The sequence below is a fragment of the Pagrus pagrus genome (genome assembly GCF_965226575.1).
Source record: "Pagrus pagrus genome assembly, chromosome: 16".
In the NCBI taxonomy this organism is placed as follows: domain Eukaryota; kingdom Metazoa; phylum Chordata; class Actinopteri; order Spariformes; family Sparidae; genus Pagrus; species Pagrus pagrus.
Window position 1 is genome coordinate 29,294,454 of NC_140200.1, and position 27,480 is coordinate 29,321,933.

The 27,480-nt window shown below is 41.3% G+C and overlaps 1 protein-coding gene across 4 annotated transcripts in view; it reads left to right on the top strand.

Moving 5' to 3' along the window:
* fynb (FYN proto-oncogene, Src family tyrosine kinase b) overlaps positions 1-27,480 on the top strand; it is a 145,803-nt gene that overhangs the window by 76,875 nt on the left and 41,448 nt on the right. For all 4 annotated transcript variants that reach the window (XM_084376998.1, XM_084377000.1, XM_084377001.1 and 1 more), the window contains 2 exons: positions 14,380-14,636; positions 27,319-27,415. In XM_084376998.1, the coding sequence (XP_084233124.1) occupies positions 14,390-14,636; positions 27,319-27,415 (344 nt within the window). In that variant the 5' untranslated portion in view covers positions 14,380-14,389. The remainder of the gene's footprint in view (positions 1-14,379; positions 14,637-27,318; positions 27,416-27,480) is intronic.

Sequence of the window (27,480 nt, forward strand, 5' to 3'; positions counted from 1 at the left end):
GCAGAAAAGTTATTACTTAAATTATTTCAGCTTATTCTTATTTTATCTAATTATTTCAGCCTTTTTCTTTTGGCCTTCGTATGGCTTTATTGATAGGACAGCTTCAGAGATGGCGGGAGGCAGGATGAGGGGGGGGCTGACGTGCAGCGAGGGCTTGAGCCCGGGGCTGCTGCTGCAGTGAGGACAAGCCTCTGTGTATGGGACAGCTGCTCTACCAACTGAGCTAATTGGCACCCCCTCCTTTAACATCTTTTATTCCAATAGTTTAATAAATACATTTCCAATTAATTTATGCCTTATCATTCATTAAATCTAGCTGTATATATGTACATATGTATATATGTTTAGTAGGGTTGTCACGATTCTCCAAATCCTCGATTCAATTCAATTTTCGATTCTAAGGTCACGGTTCGATTCGATTCTCGATTTTTACAGTGAATGAATGGGAGAGGAAGGAGAAGCGAAAGGAGTAGCAGCAGTAGCGACAGCAATAAAGTGTACAATATAGGCTGCAGTTTGGCTGTGAATAAAGTAGAGCCCGACCGATAAAGGATTTTTAAGGCCGATACGATACAAATATTTGGTGATTTAAAAATCCGATATTCCGATATATCGGCCGATATATATATATAGAAAAAAATTAATCCAGAAACGCGTAACAAAACATAAACAGATTTCCGTAACATTAGTTATTTGTAGTTATTTATGAGTCCTCACTGAAATAATATGATAGTGCAGTTTAAAAATAAACTTGTTTGTTTTATTGTCACAACAGAACAGAGGAACATCAAAATTACTAGCTAAGTCAGTTTCACTCTCGGCTTACATGTAACAGCAGCAAAACTGGACATGGTAGTCACAAATATTGTCATGCTTATTTGAGTTAAGAGAACTGATGGGGATGTTCTTTTAATTGTTATTCAAGCATGGAACGCCAACACTCATAACATAGTTGAAGGGTGTTTCGTCCGTTTTTATTTTATTTTTTAAATATTCATTTATCGGCCATTATAAATGCCGATACCGATAGTTTGGAAAATGCCTAATATCGGCCGATAATATCGGCCACCCGATATATCGGTCGGGCTCTAGAATAAAATCGACGGCTCCTCAAGATACAGCAAAGCTCCCTGGTATTATTTCCCGACCAGCTTAACACATGAAAGGGGGTTCACCCCGAAGGTAAACATAAACTTCGGCCCTGGAGGAAATCATCTCCCCTGTGCTTCCCGACCACGGTCCGGGAGCCGAATAGGAATGGTGTAACACCATGCTATCGTTTGACTAGCTGTAGCTAGTAGCCACTGGCTTAGCTAGTAGCTAAGTTAGAGGAGGTTGACTCGCAGCACTTCAACACGTGTGTTTTTTTCCCCTTGGCAAGCCGACCTGACGTGACATGGGGGCGTGGCAGCATCGACAATTCCATTTTTTAATTCGAAGACACCCTTAATGTTTAGTGGTCCTTATTCATCATCCATGTCCCTTAGAAGTTCAAAAAATATATCGAATTAAGTCGTTGTATTTGTGTTTTGCTTTATGACAGAGATAGATGTCAATGTTATCAGAATTTACAACTTTCAGATATTAGACTGGTTCATTTGATGTAATTAATTTTCCTCCTAATTAATTAATCAATCGATTAATTAATCAGTGGAGGTGGTGCCCCTTCTAACGAGTGCCTAATAATATCTCACATATGTGGTCCGAGTGCGTGTTCTTGGCTGTCCTCCCATACCACACACCCATGGGTGCCTTGGTAGTCCAGCTGTACAACCAGAGGGTGGAAGGATTGCTACTGGCTGCTAATTGTTTTGCAATTGTACGTAGTCCAATCATTTATTGCCGAAGACAATTCATGGCTACTTTTTGCCCATGTGTAGGTCATGGTCGGCTACTTTTAAGGAAAGCAAAAGTACCTCAAGTAAAAAGTAAAAACAAATTGTATATGAATAATAAATGCTGTACACATCAGATTTATTATTAAGGGACATTGTTCAAAGGACATTGTTCAAGTCATCTTTTTCTTAGTTGTTTTTTTTTTAAATTGCAATAAATATTGTATCGGGGACTGTATATCACAATGATATCGGACCATGAGTTTTTTGGTATCATCACTAATAGCTACAGCAAAGACTATAGGCCCCTTCCTCATCCCCCCGTCTTCTCTTCAATATGAAGCACAGGTGGATGGCACCTTATTTCATGTGGTTTAATCAGTTTTTATCCCATTTTCTCTTTTAATCACGCTCTTTACACATTCAGATGCTTTAGGTCTTTGGCTCCAATTAAAGAACCAAATACATTTTGTCCATTGTGTTAACTAATTATAGATTTCACTCCACTACTGATCACGTCCTGCTCTAATTGGATTTTCCCTGAGGGTTCATTTTATGTTCAAACTGGCTGAAACTGGCTGGGAGGAGGTACTTGGTATGTTATGAATCATGAGAGGACATAGAAAGTTTTTTGCAAAGGGAGAATGATTCATGTTTTCTTCTATGAACAATGTATGTATTTTAGAGACTCTTTACAACTGTAAATCAAGCTATGACCCACCTCAGTTTTCGTTGTAGCGTTTTTCTGTTTTCCTGCAGCCCTCTGGGATGATGAGTTGGAGACTGGGAGAATAAACAGCAAAAAAGCCGGTGCCAGCTTTTTCTGCGAAGGAGGAATAATTAATCAGAAGAGAGGGCTGCTTGAAAGGGAGGGAAGGAAGGGGGAAATAAAAAGATGAAGGAGCCGACAGTTCAAAGAGAGCAGTCATTGATGAGCTTGGCCCTTACTGAGCCTGCAGAAGGCTGCAGAGAAAGGAGTCAAACTTAGAACTTTCACAGCTGTTTTTGGATTGAAGCAGATTGCATTCAACATGAATCCAGATTGCTAAAATGATTGTTCTGATTGATTAGAGTTGGTCAGAAAAAGCACTGTATAAACATGGTTTAATTGCTTGACAAATTAAATGAAGTTGTTAAAGAAGCTAGTGGTAGAATAGCCCCTGACTTAGACATATTGGGTCCTATTTTATATGATATATACAGTGGGGAGAACAAGTATTGTATGTATTTGATACACTGCCGATTTTGCAGGTTTTCCCACTTAGAAAGCATGTAGAGGTCTGTAATTTTTATCATCGGTAAATGGTAAATGGTCTGCATTTCTATAGCGCTTTTCCAGACCTCTTGGACAGCTCAATGCACTTTACAACACATGCCACATTCACCCATTCACACACACATTCATACACTGATGCCAGAGGCTGCCGTGCAAGGCGCCAGCTGCTCATCGGAGCAATTTGGGGTTCAGTATCTTGCTCAAAGATACTTCGACATGTAACTCGGGGGAGCCGGGATTCGAACCAGTGATCACTAGCCGACCCACTCTACCTCCTGAGCTACAGCCGCCCCGGTACACTTTAACTGTGAGAGATGGAATCTAAAACAAAAATCCAGAAAATCACATTGTATGATTTTTAAATAATTAATTTGCATTTTATTGCATGACATAAGTATTTGATCACCTACCAACCAGTAAGAATTCTGGCTCTCACAGACCTGTTAGTTTTTCTTAAGAAGCCCTCCCGTCTCCACTCATTACCTGTATTAACTGCACCTGTTTGAACTTGTTACCTCCATAAAAGACACCTGTCCACACACTCAATCAAACAGACTCCAACCTGTCCACAATGGCCAAGACCAGAGAGCTGTGTAAGGACATCAGGGATAAAATTGTAGACCTGCACAAGGCTGTGATGGGCGAAAGGACAATAGGCAAGCAGCTTGGTGAGAAGGCAACAACTGTTGGCACAATTATTAGAAAATAGAAGAAGTTCAAGATGACGGTCAATCTCCCTCGGTCTGGGGCTCCATGCAAAATCTCACCTCGTGGGGCATCAATGATCATGAGGAAGGTGAGGGATCAGCCCAGAACTACACGGCAGGACCTGGTCAAGGACCTGAAGAGAGCTGGGACCACAGTCTCAAAGAAAACCATTAATAACACACTACGCCGTCATGGATTAAAATCCTGCAGTGCACGCAAGGTCCCACTGCTCAAGCCAGCGCATGTCCAGGCCTGTCTGAAGTTTGCCAATGACCATCTGGATGATCCAGAGGAGGAATAGGAGAAGGTCATGTGGTCTGATGAGACAAAAATAGAGCTTTTTGGTCTAAACTCCACTCGCTGTGTTTGGAGGAAGAAGAAGGATGAGTACAACCCCAAGAACACCATCCCAACCGTGAAGCATAGAGGTGGAAACATCATTCTTTGGGGATGCTTTTCTGCAAAGGGGACAGGACGACTGCACCGTATTGAGGGGAGGATGGATGGGGCCATGTATCTCGAGATCTTGGCCAACAACCTCCTTCCCTCAGTGAGCATTGAAGATGGGTCGTGGCTGGATCTTCCAGCATGACAACGACCGGTAACACACAGCCAGGGCAACTAATAAGTGGCTCCATAAGAAGCATCTCAAGGTCCTGGAGTGGCCTAGCCAGTCTCCAGACCTGAACCCAATAGAGAATCTTTGGAGGGAGCTGAAAGTCCGTATTGCCCAGCGACAGCCCCGAAACCTGAAGGATCTGGAGAAGATCTGTATGGAGGAGTGGGTCAAAATCCCTGCTGCAGTGTGTGCAAACCTGGTCAAGAACTACAGGAAACGTCTGATCTCTGTAATTGCAAATAAAGGTTTCTGTACCAAATATTAAGTTCTGTTTTTCTGATGTATCAAATACTTATGTCATGCAATAAAATGCAAATTAATTACTTAAAAATCATACAATGTGATTTTCTGGATTTTTGTTTTAGATTCCGTCTCTCACAGTTGAAGAGTACCTATTAAGCTTTTAAGCACACACATTCATCAACAACTCCATTTGACTGCATAACAGACAATACACCGATATTTAACTGAAGAGGATTGTGCTGCGCGTTTCTCTGCATGTGCGCGGATCTCAGTCCGTGGATCAAACTGGATGGGTCATAAAATTGATCATTCTGATCATTAGCGTGTGGAATGTAGGTATACACGCATTTGCACAGGAGGAACAGCTGATAACTTTCCCTAATTGTTTAAAAATCCTGATTAGCAGACCGGGTGGGTTAGTATTATAAGTCAATTTATGCTCTGTATTCTTCTACACAACAAAAACTCACACACGCATTCCAAATTCACGGTCAAGCCAGCTGTCATTCGCGATTGCGTAGTCAAATGATGCACACCTATATTTCAAATGCGCAATTCATGTAACATTAACGGTAATGCAATGCAGCGTCCGTCTAATACCTGTAAGACTGTACTCTGAAGAGTCTTCTCACAGGACGCTGCGTTGTAATTACCAAAAGATTTCACTTGAATCGCACATTCAAAATATAGGTGCGGCTCATTCGACCACGCAATCGCGAATGACGGCTGGTTTGACAGCAGTCATTCTATCATAGTTCAGGTTAGGTTTGGTTGTTGGATCCCCAAAATTAAACAAAGCTGGTTTTCCACAAAAGTCCATGTGCAGAAGATGGGTATCGCTGATAGTGTCCAGTAGTACCGTCTTGACACAGACTGGCGCCTCCGTCTGTTAACTCAACTGTCCCCGTTGACTTGCTCAGCCTCCGCCTTTTTCACAGATGAGCCCTGTTACATAGATAAGGGAGTTTTAGGAACTACTGCGCGCCCACCTCACAGACGGTGCATTTGAGGCCTCAGGACATCACAATGACGTCTTATCAATACAGCTTAACCACCCCCATCGCTTCTCAATGAAAACTAGTTCAAAGTGTTTAGGAAAATGAAGAAAGAAAAAGAGAAATTACAACCCCGTATCATTCCTTACACCAAAATAAAGGGCTCGATCTCACGCCTGGCGCAAAGTGGTGCACTGCGTAGTGCAGGTGTCATTGCTAGTTGCAGACAGATGCAGTTTATCATTTTCACACCCACATTGTGTAAAGTGCGCCCCTGGGCCTGTTACTGTGGTTAAGCCCGCCCCCACTTAGAAGATGGAGGCCATGGCATTTCAAGTGTGTGAATAATTAGTCCAACGTAAAAATAAACACAATATCAGGAGCTTCTGATGAGGAATTTCAAAATTAAAGCCCATTTAGTAGTCAAATGTTTTCAATATTTCCATATGAATTCAGATTTACGTTAAAAGAAAGCTACCTGTTTCCACAGACTAATTTCACTTCAGACTGATAGTGCTCCATTTCAGTGTCACTCAGTAGTGGTGGGCGGATCGATCCAAATATCGATAATATCGATACCAACGTTGGTATTGATATTGATCAGTACCAGTGTAATGAGATCGATACTTTAGTTTCAGGCTCTCTCCTGTATGCACTGCTGCAGTTTCATCAAAGAGGCGCCCTGGCTGTCTGTGTCTGTCTGTGTAAGTGCCGCTGCTTTCAAGTGCTGCTCCTGTCACAGCACGGAGCAGGCACACTCTGCTCCTCCTACCCCCTCTTGTGATTTGACGTTGTACTGTCACGTGACTCAGGCAAACATGCAAGCAAGCAGGCTCAGCCAGCAGCACACACACACAAGCAGCACAGAGACGGAGCAGAAGAATGTCAGAGAGGAAGAGGAGGCGCCGTGTGGCTGTATTTTCAGGCCGAAAATCAAACAACGGCAGGCTGTATAATTTGTAAAAAGACTGTAAGATACAGTGGTAACACAACAAATGTATACAAGCATATGAAAAATCATGCGAAAGAAAACAAAAAATAAAATAATTTGTTTTAAATGTTTTATAACATATGTTGTAGAGTGATAATTGTGTACACTTTGTTTATTCCAGAAAAGAAGTGCAATGAAGGGAGAAATGTTATGTCATTATTGTGTTGTAGTTTCTGAACACTATAAAATAATTTGTTTCAATTTGTTCGCGAGTGATAATTTTGTGCACTTTGTTTATTTAAAGGATAACTACCGTTTTTTACAACCTGGACCTTATTTCTAGCAAAATATATGATCATTTACTCACCCAGATAACTTTGGTGTCATTTGAAGTTGTTCGGACGAAATTAGATCCAGTGTAGCGCCGATATATCCATATAATGGGAGAGACGGGGCAGCGACACACAGCCTCTATATAACGCATTATCTGCCACAAAACTAGTTCATTTCACCAATATTTTGTTACGCTACGCTAGCGCTATTCCCCTCTGAGTCCGGGCTCGTCTGTTATCAACATCCGTGGTCAAACTAGCAGTAGCAGCTACAGGTAAACAAGCCGGGCTGTCGCGGGTGCGAGCGGCAGCTCAGAGATGACATCTTCCAGGTCAGAGGTAGTAGGTCAACCTACAGACCCCGGACGTTGACAACAGACAAGCCCGGACTCAGAGGGGAATAGCGCTAGCATATCGTAACAAAATATTGGTGAAATGAACTAATTTCGTGGCAGATAATGCTCATAAAGGCTGCGCTTCGGTGCCCCGTCACTCGCATTATATGGATATATCGGCGCTCCACTGGATCTAATTTCGTCCGAACGACGCCAAATGACACCAAAGTTATCTGGGTGAGTAAATGATCATATATTTTGCTAGAAATAAGGTCCAGGTTGTAAAAAACGGTAGTTATCCTTTAAAGACAGATTGCTGGACTTCCAGAGCAACACAGAGCTACATGACCGTCACAACACACTAGATTAAATGTACACTTTTCACATCTGCCATGAAGAGTGCACACTTCAGTTACAAAAAAGGGTCACGAGATGGCAGGTACCCTCTATGTCTTGGTGAAACAAGTTTTTGTTACATTTATATTAGTAATAAATTATTTAAATTTGACAATAAGTCCTTAGTCCATTGCAAACAAATGATTATATTCACTACATCATATAGACCATCTTTTGTAATAAGAATAAAAAAATATAAACGAGTTATCATGGCATAAAACCAATGATCCTAGACTACACTGGACTAGTCTAAAAATGCCATATGTGCTAAAAAAAAAAAAAGATTGAGATTCGAATGGGTAACTTTTTAAAATCGGACATCAAATCGAATAGAGGTTTGGAGAATTGTGACACCCCTAGTAGTTAGCCATATCAGGCAATTTAGAACAAGACAGGCACAGACAGCATATCTTTATGTTATTTAATTTAAACCAAATAATATGGTAAGATTTCTCTCCCCACTTCCTGGGACAACCTCAGATTGTGCTGACGGGCATTTCGGCCTCTGTCTGCACCAGCATGCCATTTGCAGGAACAGTCTATAATTATGTTGAAAGAGTGGTCATGGTGTGTCAGTCAGTATGAGGCTGTTGTTCTAATTTGTAGAGAAGGTTTCTCTGAGTAGCTGCACTGGCATCAACAAAGACCTAACCATAAACACCCTCGATTATTTTGTGAATGTCATAATATGGACACAAACATTTGCATTGAATGTCAACAACACTATAAGGTTAACACATGTATACAGCAAAATGATAAGCCAAGTCTAAATAGTAGAAACTCTATTTCTGTTGTGCATGTGAAGTTTGTCTAGAGGGAGGCACTAAAGAAAAAGTCATGACTTATAGTGTCTTATAAAGCAGCAATTAACAGTTATTTAAATTATTGATTAATCTTCTGATTATTTTCCACCTGCCTAATGTTGTGAAGGTTCCCCTTGTGCAGCCAAAACAGCTCTGACCTGTCAAGACATGGACTTAAGACCTCTGAGGGTGTCCTGTGGTGTCTGGCACCAGGGCGTTTTATAGTGGATCCTCTGGGTCCTGTATGTTGGGGGATGGGGCCTCCATGGATCAGACCTGCTCCAGCACGTCTTACAGATGCTCGATCAGATTGGGATCTGGGGAATTTGGAGGCCCTCGAGCCTTGAGCTGTTCCTGAGCAGTGTTTGTGGTGTGTCAGGGCACACTGTCCTGCTGGGGGGCCACTGCCATCGGGTAGTGTTGTTGTGATGAGGGGGCGTACTTGGTCCACAACAGTGTTTGGATGGGCGGTGCGTGTCAAGTGGCATTCCCATGAATGTCAACACCCAAGGTTTCCCAGCAGAACAAAGCATTGTGATGAGGGCAATGTTATTCACGTCACCTGTCAGTGGTTTTAATGTTGTGGCTGATAAATATATATATTTTTTTTTTTTTACAAAATTTAAATGTGTCTGAAAATTCACATTAACATGAATCCATTAGCAAAAATATAACTTCAAAAATTCATTCAATTTACCCGACATTGATTTTAGGCCATCCATGATTCCTAATGCAATCATGTGAGTTAGCTAACCCACCGTTAGCACCTGCTCAACAAACTAGTTGGCTTACTCAGGCAGGTCAGTCAAATACTGAATTTTGTCATGTCCCATAAAACTCTCGGCAGGAATATGATGCGTAAGGGGCATGACAGAGCGGCGCCAATAATTGATTACTTGAGATAAGATTGTTTGGCTAACTTTGTATTATTAAAACATGTTGGCCTGTTTGCTACACATTATTAGGCCAAGTTTAATATTCAACATATGTTTGTACAATATATGTAGTAGGGGGTCCCTGCTCCTCATCTCTATCAGCTAAGGGGTCCTTGGCTTGAGAAATGTTGAAGACGCTGATTTAGTCTATAAGATGTTACATTTTTTTAACATCCAAAACCCCAAATCTCTTCATTCACCATCATAGATGATAAAGAAAAGCAACACATCATCACATTTAAGAAGCTGGAACTAGTTTGACTGTTTGACATTTGTGTTTGAAAAATGACTTCAGTGATTAATGGATTATTAAATTAGTTGGCAATTAACTTTCTTTCAATCAACTAATCGATTAATCGTTGCAGCTTTTGTGTCTAAACTGTAAAAAGTTTATCTTCTGTGTAGCATGAATGTACAGTATTTAGTCAATCTCATGTCAGTTTGTTCATTTTATTATATTCTGTGTACAGTTTGTAATTTTGTCTTGATGGTGGCACTAGACAAGAGGCCATGGTGGTTGTGGAAATCATCAGTGATCTTCTTCTGGGGAACATGAATATCCACAGCAGATTCCACTGGGATGTTCATTCATTAGACCGATGTTGTGTCAATGGTTACTTACGTCTTATCTTTTCACCTCCTGGCTCTAGCAGCTTGTCATTAAATTGGTGTATGATTATATCAATTCTGAGTGTTTATTTTCGTCAGTGATGCCATCAGTTGGTAGAAGAGTGAACTTCCTTCCTATGATCCTCCACTTGTTTATTGCTGCTGCTAACAAGGGTAAGCCCACACTTGTCCTTCATTATTCCACTCACTGTCCTCACAGTGTGTCACCAGTGAACACATTTCCTGCTTCTCACTGCAGTCAGCTGAGTTGACAGAGCCATGAGACACAAGGATATAAGGGGAGAGAAAAAAAAAGAGGAGGCAGATGAAGTAGATTCTCAAGTGACACAAAATCTGAGGACAGAGTGGAGCTGAAGGCCAGACCAGCACTTTGTCTTCCACGGAGAGCCTGGATTTATCGTCCCTTGTGTCTGCGCTGACAACCTATGCAGACAGTGTTATATTCACCCTTGTTGTGCAGAGAAACAATTAGATGCCATTAGTTCCTCTAGTAGTAGACAAGATTGTCCCAGGGCAATCTTTTGCCCTGCTATAGTGTGCATTTTTCAAAACTCAACTTTTTATTTTGCTAGGGGAAGAACCACCCTAGCTTAGTCAGAAACTAACTATTGAGCGTTTCAAGATTTTATTTTATGTAAAAGACAAATTCTTAAAAAATGGTTCTGCTCAAAAAAGTAGAGGCTGAGATATCGTGACTTTGACAAGGCACACACAAGGCACAAGATTTGAGATTATGTTAATACACAATTGCACAAACAAAAATGCTGTTGTAGTTCCCTAAGCTACAAAACTATACAAACTAATGAGGAAAGAATATTCAAGTTATAAAAATAAACTATTCATGGTGTAGTGTTGATGATTTCAGGAATCTCACAGTCTGAGGAAAGAAACTGCTCTGTAGTCTGGTGGTATGGCAGTGGATACTTAAGTATCTTTTGCCAGATGGGTGAACAGGGTGGGGGTTGTCTTTTAGTGTTCTTTGGGCTCTGTGCAGACACATCTCCTCATGGATATCACTGATGCTTGATAAACAGGTACCAATGATGTTCTGAGCAGTGTTAATTCTAAATTTAGTTCTAATTATTAATATTAATATGGCGATAATAAAAGTAATTATACAGACAATTCTGTATAATCTCTTGACCAGCGATATGACCTCATAGTCAGCACAATAATGCAGTGGAACCTCTTGCTGATCAGGCAAAGGTGTGTCTCTGAACACACATATTAATTCAGGGGAAATGATTAATTGTAATTTAAGTAAAGCATTAGCAAAATCGGAATGCGTTCAGTGACCGAACTGTAAAATGTACAGAAACCACAACAAGGCCTCAATAGTCAAACATTTATTCGCTAATCCAAGACATATCAACAACAAAATACAAACTAGACCATGTTCAGCAATGCAATAGCACGTAAATGGAGGAAACTTAAAACAGACTGTGCTTGCATCGTTCAAAGATGAGAGTAACCGGAAAGAACCCAGGAAATCTAAGTTTGAGGATGAAGTCATTGTTGGCGTGGGGTCCTGCATATCTCTCACTCTCTCACTCTCTCTTCTCACTCTCTCTATCTCACTCACTCAGTCTCACCCTTTGGAAGGTGTTGGGGCCATCTTCAGTTTCTTAATTTCTGACTTTGTTGAGTCAGGACACAAAGGCGTAGGAAGTTCTTTTCTCCATGCATGCTCTTGTTGCCAGCATGGAGCTTCACAGCAAAACAGTACAGAACAGAAGTAGATGGGGAGTTGTTTTAAAAAGTAAAACATAAAATGGCTCCAGCTCCTCTGGAGTAATCCAAGTCTCCAGAAGCCCAGAGATCCCAATTGAATTTGAAAAGACGATATTTTCATCCTCAAAGTGTGGTCCAGCCGTTTCAGATGGCAAAGAGACACTTTAAGCTTAGCAGCTACAGTACAGTGAAGGTTTCAGTTTAAAAAAATGTGTAAATAACATCTTTTCAAATCAGTTTCGGATCTCAGGTCTTCTGAGTACTTGTGCTGGATGAGCTATGTGTAGCCAATTTTTTAAATTGTTTTTTTACATTTGAATACACATCTCCATCTACTTCAGTTGTTTAGGAGAAAGCTGCAACACTCTTTTGCTTTGAAGCTCCAGAAATTTTTTGTGGACTACGAAACTTCCCCTAACTTTCCATCAGCATGAGGGTGAGGACTGTAGAGTTGACTGAATTTTAATTTTTAGGTCAACTTATTCTTTATTAGCATAGTTGAGGATTTCTTACTACTGGAACATTAGAATTCCACCTTGTAAAGCAAAACGTTGGTACTTGGAGCCTTCTGCAGCTTTCTGGAATGCAGTAGAGTAGAGTAGAGTTGAAAGAGGTTTACAGGAGATGATTTATAGGTAAACTCCACATGAAACAGTTGAATTCTTTGATATACTGTAGTCTGACATGTGGGAACCAGGTAAGGAATTCTTACTTCTGGCTCCAGTAGACATTGATTGTTTGGCTTCATGTAAAACCAGGGTCTAGTTGCTGACACTTTGTCCTCCCACCAGTTTCTATTAAGATCAACAGGGTGATGTTGACAATGCAGGGCAGCACAGGGCAGCACCTCAACGTCTCCTCTTCTCTGCAGCTAGCCTCCCTGCCTCCTTCTGACCAAGAAAGAGACACATTGTTTGTGTGAGGCATCCAAGCTACTGTATCTGGCAATGAATAAAGTACTCATAAGTGGAAGGATGTCATTTGTAGAGAAGGTAGTGAAGTCCTTGAACAGAGTGATTAATTCCTTTCAGTTTCGTTTGCTGTTAGGGCTGGGTATTGTTTAGAATCTCACGATTCGATTTCAATTCGTTAGGTCAATTCGATATCGATTCGATTCGATATTGATTGAAATGCTTCGATATCGATTCAGTATCAAGTAGAAATACACAAGTAAGACTACCAGAATTTTTTTTAAAATAATTATTTATTTAGTTTCATGCCTTATGAACAGCCATGGTATAACTCATAGCATGACAAAACATGACACTGCTTTAACACTGAACTACAGTGCATGTAAATTTAAATTATGTTTCTTTCCTCTTGGAAATTGTAAAATAACTTTTTTAACATTTTGAGTAATAAAACATCAGCTCAATAATACTAGTACATGGTGTGTACAAAAGTATAAAAAAATGACAGTGCTGTATTAACACTGAACTAAAGTGCATGTAACTTAAATTATGTATTTCTTTCCGCTTGAAACCTGTAAATAAATAACTCATAGCATTTTGGGCAAAAAAACAAACATCTGAAAGAGAAACTCTCTCTGTCAATTTCAACGACTCCAAAACCGCAGTCTTTTTCTCTTCGTACAGCTTCGGGACGGCGACTTCTGTCATGTGTTTGCGTGTTGGTATGGCGTATCGTGGTTCGAGCATGTGTACCATCTTCTTAAAACCCTCGTTTTCGACGACACTGTACGGCCGCAGGTCCTTGCATATGAAGACAGCCACCGACTCTGTTATCTTCTGTGCGCGGACAGAACCTGGCGCCAGTTTGCACATAAGGGATCTGTCGAGCTGCGTTTGTTTTGAATCCGCGGATTTAGCCATTGATTGCTGCAGAACGTCTGCATGGTGTCGGCTCAGGTGGTTTCGCAGGTTTGTCGTGTTGCTACAGTATTTCAGAACTGCCTGGCAAAGTTTGCACAACACCTTACTTTTATCTCTTTCCTGTGCTCCAGGTTTACACGGGAATACAAAATGAATCCACACGTCTGCTTTCAGGTTTGAAGGTGCTGGCTTAACGCTGCTGCTACTCACTCCGGTCGCCATATTGTTATGGTTTGGTCTAGTGCAGCCCCCGTCCGTACAGCGCGAATCACACGAGGGTGTTGCTCACAGCGCCCCCACTGGCCAGGGGCTTGAATCGATTCAGAAGATTGCTGAATCGATATTGAATTGCAGGGAAAAGTATCGCAATGCATTGCTGAATCGATATTTTTTACCCACCCCTATTTGCTGTCCAGCTGAGCGCCTTTCAATCGTCTCGTTGTTCTTCCAGACACCATGTTTCATCTTATCAATCCATCAGTCGAGCTTAGTATAGTACATAAATTGAATTCACTGCCTTGAATGCTCTTTTAGCCTTCCGTCTTTATTTCTCTTGCCCATTATCCCATTTTATATTTATTGTTGATGTAATCTTCCACTGTCACATTCACTTAAGTGCTATGACTTAAATGGGTCTTTACACACCCACAATCTGCTGTCTTTTATGTTCACTGAGCAGTAATTCTGTTTCTATGCAATTTTTCTATGATTGTTCACTCAAGTCAACCAGTTTCATCTGAACCACCCTGATGTCTTTTCTTTCTCCTGTCGTTGACAGATTATAGATAATGGGCTGTGTGCAATGCAAGGATAAGGAAGCAACCAAACTCACAGACGACCGAGACACCAGCATCTCCCAGGGAGCAGGCTACCGCTATGGGGCTGACCCCACACCTCAGCATTACCCTAGCTTCGGGGTCACTGCCATCCCCAATTACAACAACTTCCATGCCCCTGTCGGACAGGGGTTGACCGTCTTTGGGGGGGTCAGCACTTCCTCTCATACCGGAACCCTTAGGACTCGTGGTGGGACTGGTAAGGGACATGTGATGTTAGTTAGGAACAATCATGATCAGAAGTGTGAAAACCACTGACAACTTCAATTTTGGTCTTGTTTGCACTTTCTAGTCAAATATAAAATATCAAAATGCTCCCTAAAATGTTTAAAGGGCCAACTGAAATCCAGTCTTTGGAGTAAAAACAATAAACATGTTGTAAGATATGGCCAGAATTACTTTCAAACATTCAAAAAATGAACATCAGAGTGAGAAGGCACAATAGTGTTCATGTTCTGTCAAAGACATCTATGTACTGTGTTGCAGAGATGTCTATTGAAGTTAGCATGCTAACCAGCTAGCCACAGAGTGTCCTCTCACTCTCTTTTGGTCTCTCTCTCTCTGTTGCTTCATGCCTCTCCTGTCCCCAGCTGACATGTATTCTTGTCCCCGGAGTCAGAATCCTGGTCAGAGCTGCTGTAAATCACCTCTGTACTTTATCCCCTGATCTTCAAACTGATATCTGTCGGTCAGGCTGTGTTCAGTCCCAGTCTGGTGTCCCACCATGTTCCCTCTCAGGCTACTAAACACACCTGAGCTGAGCCCCATTTCCTGTGGTGACTCCCCACATGATCCAAAGGCACTGTCCAAACAAACTCTAGGGCCACTGGTTCCATTACCATGAGCTAATTAGCTTTTGAAAAAAATTAGCTAACAGTTGGTAGCTGCAGCCAGGGATAGTTAGCAAAGAGCTGCAGTTGTGGTTTACTTTTGGTGATATGCAGACACATACTCTCTTTACCAACTGGTAGTGGTAGTTTGTATTTGTCATTCAAAAATGGAAAAATGGAAACACTCAGAACTGTGAATATACAACACAACTGTTATTATGTTATTATTATTATCATTTTCACACCACTCTCGCTAATGTTGCCACTGTTAATGGAAAATATCTCTGATAAAAAGTTGTCATTGGCACTGGTGAAGAGGCAAAGGTAAAAAATAAGGAGAAATTGCACTAAATGTATGAAATCATGGATACTACAGTGACATGCTCACAGGGCTCTACTTTTTTTTCTCTTCTCATGCAGTTATTCACTTAGTTGAACAGCCAATCATAATGATTTCTCTCATCACATTCAATGTGTTCAGTCAGCCGAAATGCCCCTGAGAAGGGCAGACAAGGGGCAATGGTGCAGGACAGTGCTCAGGTCATGGTTTGTCATGGCCCTGAAAAGCAAAGTAGGACATTTGTAAGTTTCTGCATCAAAACTTAAAAGCAATCAAAGCCATCAATGAATATTGATAATTCAATATCAAGTGCTCTGAGAGACACTAAGGGCTAGCAGAAGAAATTGGTGAAGGAAATAATAAATCTGACGGGTATGTCTTGGACTAATGTGTCTTTGTTGTTCGTCAGAAGAGGAAAGTATCTGCAACACATACTGAAGTGTGAAGGTTGTTTCTTTTCACTTTATTCCCACGCAATTATGCATTACAGCATTCTATGCACCCAGTGGAAGCTCACAGCCGCCCACACACATACACCTCTGTATGCAAAAACCCTCACTCTTCAGGATTCAGTTAAAGACTTCCTATGGCATCCCAAAATCCTTACCTCACTGACTCCGCTACAGCTCCACTGCTGACCTCAGCCTGGCCCGGTCAAGAACGTCCAGCCGGCATTAGCACAGGCCTTTGTGTGCTGTGCTCATTGTTCAGGTGGAGAATACTCCTACTCAGGATATCCTTTATGTTTGACTGTGCCCAGGCTGCTCTGCGTAGGAACTAATTTCCACTCAACTTAGCAGGAGTTCTTGCCCTCAAAGTGTAGATAGATAGATAGATAGATAGATAGATAGATAGATAGATAGATAGATAGATGTGTTCATTTTTGGTTATTCAGGGTGGTTATTGCAGAGGGGATGAAGAATTTTTTATAGATGTTTTTCCGGGCCAGTGGAACCTTATAACGTTTGCCTGATGGCAGCAGCTGGAAGCAGTGGTGGAGGAGGTGAGAGAGGTCTTCTGTGATCAGTGTGGCCTTCCTGATCACAGACCGGCTGTACAGTTCTGAGAGGGGGGTTTGTGGTGCTCCAATGATTTTGCTGGCCTGGTTAACTGTGCGGGAGAGTTTGAGTTTGTGTTTGAATGAGAGGAAGCTGTACCAGGAAGAGATGTTGAAGGTGAGTATTAGAGCCCGACCGATATATCGGCTGGCCGATATTATCGGCCGATATTAGGCATTTTCCAAACTATCGGTATCGGCATTTACAATGGCCGATAAATGAATATTTAAAAAATAAAATAAAAACGGACGAAACACCCTTCAACTATGTTATGAGTGTTGGCGTTCCATGCTTGAATAACAATTAAAAGAACATCCCCATCAGTTCTCTTAACTCAAATAAGCATGACAATATTTGTGACTACCATGTCCAGTTTTGCTGCTGTTACATGTAAGCCGAGAGTGAAACTGACTTAGCTAGTAATTTTGATGTTCCTCTGTTCTGTTGTGACAATAAAACAAACAAGTTTATTTTTAAACTGCATTATCATATTATTTCAGTGAGGACTCATAAATAACTACAAATAACTAATGTTACGGAAATCTGTTTATGTTTTGTTACGCGTTTCTGGATTAATTTTTTTCTATATATATATATCGGCCGATATATCGGAATATCGGATTTTTAAATCACCAAATATTTGTATCGTATCGGCCTTAAAAATCCTTTATCGGTCGGGCTCTAGTGAGTATGGATTCAATGAGAGACTGGTAAACCAGAGTTAATACATGTGTGCTGACCTTGAAAGTCTTTAATTTCCTCAGCACGTAGAGGCGCTGTTGTGATTTTTTGAAAATGGTGTCTGCATGCTGAGAGAAGGAGAGGTCCAGGTCAGTTCCAAGGTATTTAAAAGACTCAACCGGCTCCACAAGCTGACCCTGGATGCCGAGTGGTTTGAGAAGAGCGGTTGCTGACTCTCTTCTGCCCCCACAACACAGCTCTTTGGTTTTTTGGACATTTAACTCAAGACAGCGCTGGTTAAAAATCTGGGCCAGGTTTTCAACAGCCTGCTGATACCGGTCCAGAGCAGTTTTGTCTGTCAGGTGAGCCACCAGGGCCACGTCGTCTGCATATTTAAAAAGGCTGATTCCCTCACTGTCACAGGTGAAGTTGTTCGTGTACACAGAGAAGAGAACGGGAGATAAAACACAACCCTGGGGTACACCTGTGTTTAAAATCAGCTTGTTTGATTTAAAACCATTATAAAGCACCTGTTGTGGCTTGTCATTTAAAAAAATTCCTGATCCATAAAATAATGGTGGATGAACTTGGAGGTCTAAAAGAGCATAGAGCAGGGTGTCTATTAGGGATGCAACAATATTCAATATTTTATCAAACCGTTCAATACGCCCTGTTAGGTTCAATACACAAAGTTAAACAATACAATACAATACAGTACAATACAATACTACAATAATGTTTGCTGTTTAATAGGGATGGAGTGATTTTCGATCGGATCGTCTATCGGCGATCGAAGGGAGGATCCTGATCTTTTTTTCAAATGGCGATCTTTAAGGCGATCTTTAATTAATTTACTGCCATAAGATGTTAAAGAAAAAATCTCTAGAACCTGCGCTCTACTGTGTACTTAAAAATGTTTCTCATGGAGCAACATGTCTACATACAGAGCCCTTTGATCTGTGCAACTGAGGAGTGAATATTAAACTCTTAATTACACCCTGTTGCATCTTTTTTTCCTTCTCACTTTTTTTCGGAGGTGCGCGCCGCAGACGCATGCTCTCTTTGTCTCCTCTGTTCTTCCTCTTCTTACTTGTTTACCAAACACTTTTCTCTGCGCCACAAGTGGTGCGCTATATTATCTTTCTTTTTAGTCACAAAAGAAATAATTCAGCATATATTTAAACAACAATAACTTTATTAAATCGAGAGATCAGCGTGCGTAAATGAAATGCTCCTCACATATAACCAAACCAAAATAAAATTTGGAGCCACAGACAGTTCTGTCTTACACAGACTGATTAAATAAGTAAATAAATAAGTGACTGCTTACAGCTGCCAATAGTTGTCACTTCAAACAAATAAGGAGCCACAGCGGAAATTATTCGCCAAGAAGAGGCTCAGACAGATGTGGCGCAAAACCTATGTTTCTAAATAGTAATAGGCTGTAATAAACGAAATAATGTGCAAACAAAAAAGCTCAGTACGAGGGTAGATTGTCTTACAAAAACATAAATGCTACCAACATAAAATCACTTCAAAATAATAGAGGTTTGTCTATCATTAGACATTATTTCGATTCGTTAAAGCAATAAAACACTGCAGCCTACTGTACAAAAAACAAGTGAAAAAAATAGCGTAGCCTACTTTTGCTTACAAATTATTTGACAAGAAGACAAGCATGTTGACTTTCTCTGACTTTAGCAGACTGCGGTACCGGGTTACAACATTCCCCGCTTTACTGAAAATACGCTCTGAAGGCATGCTGGTCGCGGGAATGCACAAATATTTCTGTGCCATTTTTGCCATCAAGGGGAAGCGGCTTTCGTTCCCCCTCCACCATTCAAGGGCATTTGTTTCTCCATCAGCTATCTCTTCTTGTAGGTAATTTGCCATTTCCGTGTGTGCTCGCTGCTCCGGCGTTGCAACAACAGGAGGCCTGGCTGTGCCAAGAAGACGGCCCAGTGTTTTTTTCTTTTTGGTCGGCTGGGTGGGTCCTGCATCCTCCTCATCTGCTGAGTCCGCTTGGACTCTCACAGGTGGTCTGGGGGTGTCTTTCTTCCAGAACAGCACCATCTCATCCTCCAGCTGGCATCTGATATAGTCCAGGTCAGCTGCACTCATGTGACTGGCCCTATACCGCGGGTCAAGGAAGGTAGCTGTGCGCATTAACTGGATGGTCTTGTCGTTGTCGTATCTGTTGTCGAGCTGCTCCAGGATTGTTTTTTTAATGTCTGCCGTCAGTTTGACATCAGTGTCTTTCTCCTTGAGGGTATCTGTCATCAGGTGCAGCAGAGGCAGTAATGATGAGATGGTGACGTCACGCTCACTTGACATAATGTCTGTAAATTCAGAGACAGACTTCAGTCCCTCTTTGATAGCCTCCAGCACGCTTTCATCTTGCCAGCTTATTGGTTGGTAGTGTGCGCCGGCTCCTGTCGTCGGCAAAAACCCTTCTGATGTGAGGCAGCAGGGTCAGTATCCTGTCTGTCATGGCATACTTGCTGCCCCAGCGTGTTGCGCAATCCTATTTTACAAGGGAAAACATAACGGGGGGAAATGGTTATAAGCGCAATAGCGGTATTAATACTTTGTAACTGCCCTATTCCCTGTGTAAAAATATTTTTTGTATTTCTTAGGCTATATTTTACTTACAGTTATCAGAGAAAGCGTCTCTTTTATCCCTTGTTGCTCTTGTTCTTTCCTGAGTTGCTGCCGCCTTTGCCAACTGTGTGAAAAGGCTCCGCTTATTTGGCGACACACACCGAAAGCCCGGTCCGTTTTGGCTTTTTCTTTATTCAAGGCATTGTTGACCGCCAAATTCAAATTATGCCCGAAACAGCTGATCCATGGCCACTTCAGATCACAACAGCTGCAACGATGTTGGCTCCGTTGTCGGTGGTGATGCAGACCACTTTCTCCTCTCCCACTCCCCATGCTTGCAACCCATCCTGGAGTGCTTCAGCGAGCACCGCTGCGGTATGACTCTCCGGTGCAAAAGCTGTCTCAAGACATTTTGATTTTAATGTCCAGTCTTTTGAAACATAGTGGACGGTTATAGACATATAGGGAGACATGTTAAGGCTCGACCACATGTCGGTAGTAAGAGCAATGAAGTTGGCCTCTTTTAATTCGCTGGTGATTTCCCCTTTCAGCTGATCATATAGTTTTGGTATAGCGGTCTCCGAGAAATATTTCCTGCCAGGTGGCTCATATTGCGCATCCAGTGTAGCCAGCATTTTTTTGAAACTTTCTCTCTCAACTGTCTGAAACGGGACTGACTCCTTCGCCAGATATCTTGCAACAGCTGTTGTACACTGAGCCCATCTTTCGCTGCCTTGCTTGTATTTCGTTGATTTTGCAAAAGCTGCAGATATTGTGGGCTGCCCAGATGTATTTGATCCGTCCGCAGCACCTGATCTCGCAGCGCTGGTTGGGGGCCGTTTTGCGGCCTCGGAGGGGTGATGTACTCGAATGTGCCCAAATAAATTTGTTGTCTGCTTGTCCTTCACAGGCACACATTTTTTGCATATTGTGCAAATAGGTTGGGTCAGGTCTTTAGGCTCACCGTTCGCATCCGGGAAAAACCTGAAATACTGTATGCCCAAATAGCTGATTGTGCGTTCCTTTTTGGCACCAAATTGCTGTCGGCCATGTTAGCGCCAGGCAAGGTTTTTTTTTTTTTTTTTTAGCTGACGTAACTGTGCACGCCCTCTCAGGCGATTGGATCGCCTATCGGCGATCGACAGTGGCCAGATCGAATGATATGAAGACAGGGCCGATTTCACATCCCTACTGTTTAACTTGATTGGATACTGCATATGTTTTTTATGGAAGGCAATTAAGATAAGTGTTAAATTTTTATAATAAGGTTTGTGGTTTGACTATATCTGCTTTTAATTATATTTACATGCAATATTGCCTTTGCTACTGTGAGTAGTTTTATATTAAGATAACGAAACCGTACCGTTACGGTGGCCCAAAAACTGTGATGCATACCGAACTGTGGGAAAACTCTACCGCTGCATCCCTCGTGTCTATGTGCACAGTGTTAAAAGCAGAAGAGAAGTCCATAAATAAGATCCTGGTGTGAGGATGTGGAGAGTCCAGGTGTTTAGTGACGGTATTCAACAGTGTGAGACTTGCGTCCTCCACACCCCTTTTTGCCTTGTAGGCAAAATGAAGAGGATCCATTTTGTGTGACAGCATTTTGGCCAGGAGGTCACACAGGACTCTCTCCATGCATTTGCACAGCATGGACGTCAGGGCCACTGGTCTGTAGTCTTTCAGCTACTTAGCTGGTGTCTTTTTGGGGATTGGAATTATGGTGGATTCCTTCCAATTATTGGGGACGTTTCCCGAGTCCAAAAGGCACTGAAACAGTCTAGTGAACACTCCACGTAGCTGAGCAGAGCAGTCCTTAAGTACCCTGCCTCTGAGCTTGTCAGGGCCAGAGGCCTTATGTGGTTTGATTCAGTGATGGATGGAAGGATGAAACCTGCTGCTCAGTGATGGTGAAACTGCCCCTTCCTCTCAACTTCTGCTATAACACAGCTGCCCAGCTTGTTTGCCTAATAGTCACAATCACTCCACACCGTTGCACTACAGAGGAAACCAAACTGCAAGAGGCATCAGACATCTTATAGCCAGTCCTTTGACTTTGTGTAACTAATTGAGTGAAACTCAGTAGATAACTCTAAAATGACGTCTAAAAAATATACGTAGCACCCACCTCTGCTGACCTAATGGAACATCTTAACAGTGCAAACCCCAGCTGTGATGCATTATGGGCGTTATGTTGTGAAGGTTAGAAAAGTGTTTCAAGCAGACACTGTCTTTATAACAGTCTGCTCTCCCTTTTTTTGTGTTAGTTATCACATGAATAGCCGCAGGTTCTCTCTATCTACAGTCTCATCAGCAAGAGCCTCACATAGCCTCTTCATATCAGCACTGTTTGCCAGAAAGCTTCAGCCAGGTGAGAGCTGAAGTGAAATTAACTTGAATAAATGCGATCAATAGAGTTTAAGTGTACTTTGAAGAAGTGCACATTCAAGTTCCATTTGTCAAACACTCAGAGGCATGAAACAGCTAAACAGCTGCAGTCACCTCAGGCCTGAGCAAAACACTTTTGCTGCTTTGTGCTGCTTTTGTGATATCTCACGCTCTGTTAGGTTAGTTTGATTTGTCTAATCTCATAAGTTACTGAGATAGACAGCGATCCAAGTCTCTAATAGAATCATTTATTACATTGTTTTGGCCATCATTCCTATTGGGAATAATAACGTTGGACAGTTGATTTTGGCAGCGCAGCAACATTGTTAAAATGAAGTTTAATGATGCAAGAAATACAAGCAGTCATACAATGATCATTTTTATGCCTCTGCACTGGTGATTGCCCTACCCAGAGGCATTATGTTTTATGGGGGTTGTCCACCCATCCATCCATTCATCCCTCAGCCTCATTCTCGTGAATGCAATATCTCAAGATCGCCTTGAGGGAATTTCTTAAAATTTGACACAAATGTTCACTTGGACTGATTAGAATTATTTTAGGAGAAAATGATAAAGTTATGGCATTTTTTTTTATCCAAAAGATCAAAGGTCAATTTCAGTGTGACATAATATTTTGCAATATATGTTCTGGCCATTATTCAACGCAACAAGCTCCGGAACAGCATCTTGGCGAGGTTGAAGTCTTAGTATTTAGTGCATTAAAATTAATTACATAACCAGAGTACTGTAGTTTCACACTTTGGTAAGTTTTTACAATTTTCCACAACAGCTCTATTGCTGTGTGAGTGTGAAACTTGTTTTGTCACTACAGAAGCCAAACGCATTAGGGAGGTTGTGGATATCGTCTTCATAGAAATTGTGCAGAAATCTGAAATTACATTGAGGATTTTGGCATAAAAAGCACTGAACAAAACTTTCCAGTGTGTTTATAATCATATGGATGCTATTATACAGTGTTTTGATTGACTTGATTGTTTTGGCCATACCACATTACTGTTGTTTGGTCTTGGAATAGGATTAGAAGAAGTGCTTGGATTTGTCTCTTTTTTGAGATTTTTAGGAGTTTTTTATTATGAAAATTAACCGTATGTTATATTGTTGTTTTGGTGTGTGACTTCCTGTCTGCTCTGAACTCATAAAAACATTAGAAAAATACATACGTGGGTTTGGTGCCTACCTGTTTACTAAACATATAAGGAGTAGTTAACATTTTTGAACATCAGAGAACGTTACACACGTTGTTTTTGGTACCTGTCTGTTTCCCAGATATATTCGTACGCAGGGTTCAAACTTAACTTTTTTAGCCTTAAAAAATTATGTATAGCTGTTTTGTATACTTTTCAACGTGTTTAACTGTTATAATACACTCATGAGCATTTTTAACACATATCATAGCAATATTAGCATATTATTGTGTGGAATAAGGGAATGAGTCAAATTTGCCTTTTTTTCCTTAAAGGTTTATTTATAAAACATACTTTCTTTGCTGAAAATTATTAACATTTAATGTATTAACTTGCATTGTTAAAGCAGATAAATCAACTAATCAACTTTACTTCACTTAATCTAAAACCATTAAAACAGATACACAGAAATTCAGTCTAGAGGACTTGACCCTCTTCATCAGATAAACTAATAATTACATTATAGTATGAGTGCATATAGATGGACATAATTTTCAGAAGGCCAAATATTTAAATTTTTGGGGATACTTAATTTTAGGTCTTCATTGAATGTTAGCCATAATTATTACTATTAAAATAAACTGAATAAATAAAGACATGGGATGTTTCATTCTGTGTGTAATGGACACATATATAATGTATTAGTTTCACTTTTTGAATTGACTTAGTGACATAGGCCTTAATAAACTCTCCCATGACATTCTAATGCACCTGTACATCAGAAACAATAGGAGTGATAGGTGCAGTAGGATATGCAATAATTAACTACTGCATACATCTTGACAGCTCTACTTTACACTGTTGATTTGTATAATCCCAACAGACATGTCCAGTGATTTTCAGCTTTCTGTGTTTACATGTGTCTGTTTTGATGATACAAGTCAGCGGTCCTGAAATGTGTGTTTCTCTTCTATAAACCACATTCTACATCGCGGAGGCAACGTCTTTCCACTTAGGGCTTCCTTCACCTTTGAAACGGGGCAGAGCTCCGTGGGAAACACCTGCCTGACACAGCAACGTAGGGAACCATGCACGTCCGCGGCTCACAGCTCCACGGACATGCACGGGGGGAAAAAACGGCGTCGCCGTCGCACCGAATGCACGCGGCTATGCGCCGCTTTGGGTTGTGAGCGCGCATGTCGCGCGTCTACATTGGAAGCTAATAGGTAGACTGTTATCAGTATAATCAGAGGCAAGCATGAATGAGTTCGCCTCAGTTTCACGTGATTGTCACTGTCAGCCTGTTAATTTTGCTGACCCGAGCTGAGACGCACCCCAAAGCAAATCCTTGCTTTACAGCATGTTGTGAGCTTGAAGATCTGTAGGACATCGGCGCACAACCCAAGCGTCACAGCCGGGGCGGGAGGAACATCAAAGTAGTTGGACCATAGACGGACCCTATTTTTTTTTCACTCGCCAGAGTGGCCGGTTAGCCGGCTTCCTTTACTCGCCAAAGGTTCAAAGTTAGTCGCCACTGGCGACTGGCGACCGCTAATTTTGAACCCTGTTCGTACGTGTGTGAATGGGTAAATGAGAGGCAACAAGGATGTGTGAGACACTCCATCTCACTCCTATTGCCTCTCCTCGTGTCCGTATCCCACCTCAGTGCTTCACAGGTAGTGCTCCTGCACATGTACATACGTCCCCTTCTGACTACTACAGGACTGAATTCTACAAAGTTCTAGATGTTGTTGACATGCAGTTTAGAGAAAGATTTGAGCAGGAGGGAATGTAAATGTTACGGCATCTGGAACAATTTCTCTTAACTGGAAAGACCACATCCATCCCCCACACTTTTGAAAAGCTTGCTATGCTCCTGGTATCTGCTACAGAAGCGTCCGGACTGCCAGAGCTGTAACAGAGTAGATACGCAACGCAGTACACACATAGACTAGAGTGAAACCTATTGGCTCCGCTGCTGTGGCAGAGTGGAGACAGACCGAACACTGATCTGGTGGAATTTAGGGGTTAGTAGTATATTGATGTTGAAAATAATTATGATGAATAATGTATATATACTGGTATTAGATCAGTATCCAGTGTCAGCGGATATACAAAGTTGAGGTCTCGGTGTCAGTATTGGGAAGGAAAAAATTATATTGGACCATCTCTATAAAGTAGTTCAGTGCACAATGGAAAAAATGGGAACTTGTGAAAGAGTTAAAAATTCAGCTTGATGTAACTTCTCAATAAACATGTTCTGAAGTGAGCGCAATTTTTCTATTGTCCATTTTGAAAAGCCAAAGAAATTGTCAAAGGCAGCCCCTCAAACCTGACCACTATCGCTGGCAAGCACAAGCACTTCATTTAAAGCCTCCTCACTTCAGTGTATTTTTGCCCTGTTTTTATATTTAATTTTTGATTTTGTGCTCAAATATAAAAAATGTAAGCTGTAAGCTGAAAAATCCAACAATGACATGTGACTATCGTAGAATCTGCAAGTCATATGTCATCCTCCAAGCTTGGATACTGAGTTTGAGAAGCCATAGAAGCAATGCAATTGTTCCCAAAATGCGAGCCATTGGCTCAAGTGTACATGGTAATAAAAGAGTGGCATGGCTCCTTTTTACGGAATAGGGCAGTACTTAGTTTGTGTGGGGGTGAGCGAGGGTGAGCGAGAGATAGAGAGAGAGAGAGATGGCAGTTGCGCTAGGAGCAGGCAGGTGTTGGTGATCAGAGCAGAGGGCATGTTAAGCAGAGTTGTCTAATGGCAGTAAATGTATATAACAGGTTCCTGATGGGAATGTGATAAGTTATTACAGTTCACAACAATCCATCCAATAGTTGTTGAGACGTTTCAGTCCCAACCAAAAATGTCAACTTAGTGGGGGATCTTGAAGAAAAGTCAGAGGATCAACAAGTCGATTCATCCCCTGGGACCAGTGGATATTTGTACTGAATTATTTGCCAATCAATCATTTAGATGTTGAGATATTGCACCGGATAATTGAAAAATTTGACATGCTGATGTCAAAAAAAGTCAGGAGTTCACCAAAGTTATTGTGATTTATCCTTTTGGGAACAAGGATGTTTGAACAAAATAAATTTGTAATACATCCAATATTTGTCAAGATATATCACTCATGAACAATCTGGTATCCAGTGTTTTCCACAGGCTGAGAATTTACTTGTGGTGGTGGTGAATGCCGCAGTGTTTGACAGTGTTGTGTGTGATATGAATAAACTAGTCAAAAAATGCTTATGAATAACTATTTTTGGCCTATAAGTTGCTGGCCTTGTACAGTTTTTGATGTTTATCATACCACAATGGCAGGAGGGAGAGTAAGGTCGGCAGTCCTTGGCTCTGAGCTCCTCAGTCCAGGAATGGCTCACCATCAACTACAGTTAATTTGAATACGGATTTTATCTACCCGGGCGTGTCTTAATTTACCTGGGCAGGTCGCCCAAGTAAAGCTTATGTATGAGAAATACTGGTATTGCTATATATTAATAAAGATACTGATGATAATAGCAAACTCCAACAGAACAGAAGTGTCCAATGCAGAGACATGACCAGTTAAAATTGACATAAAAATGTCATTTTTGGGAATATATTATATCAATATCCTTTGCTTCCCTGGTGGCCTGTTTTCATTCAATTTGAGCATCAATCATTACTTAAAAAAGTAAGTTCCCATTAAATTCCACATGACCTTTAGACTGTAACTTATTTTCTCAGTGTACTGCAGCTACTAGTGCATCAGTCAAAAATGATTCTGAGCTTTATTTTCTCTGGCTTATCTGCAGAGTTTTGACATTGTTTTCATCCCTCCTGCAGGAGTCACCCTCTTTGTGGCACTTTATGACTACGAGGCACGGACAGAAGATGACCTCAGCTTCAGGAAAGGAGAAAGGTTCCAGATTATCAACAGCACGTAAGTCGCTACAGTTGCTTATCACACAGCCTGCACTTGAAAAAAATGCAAGTTTCCTATTTCAT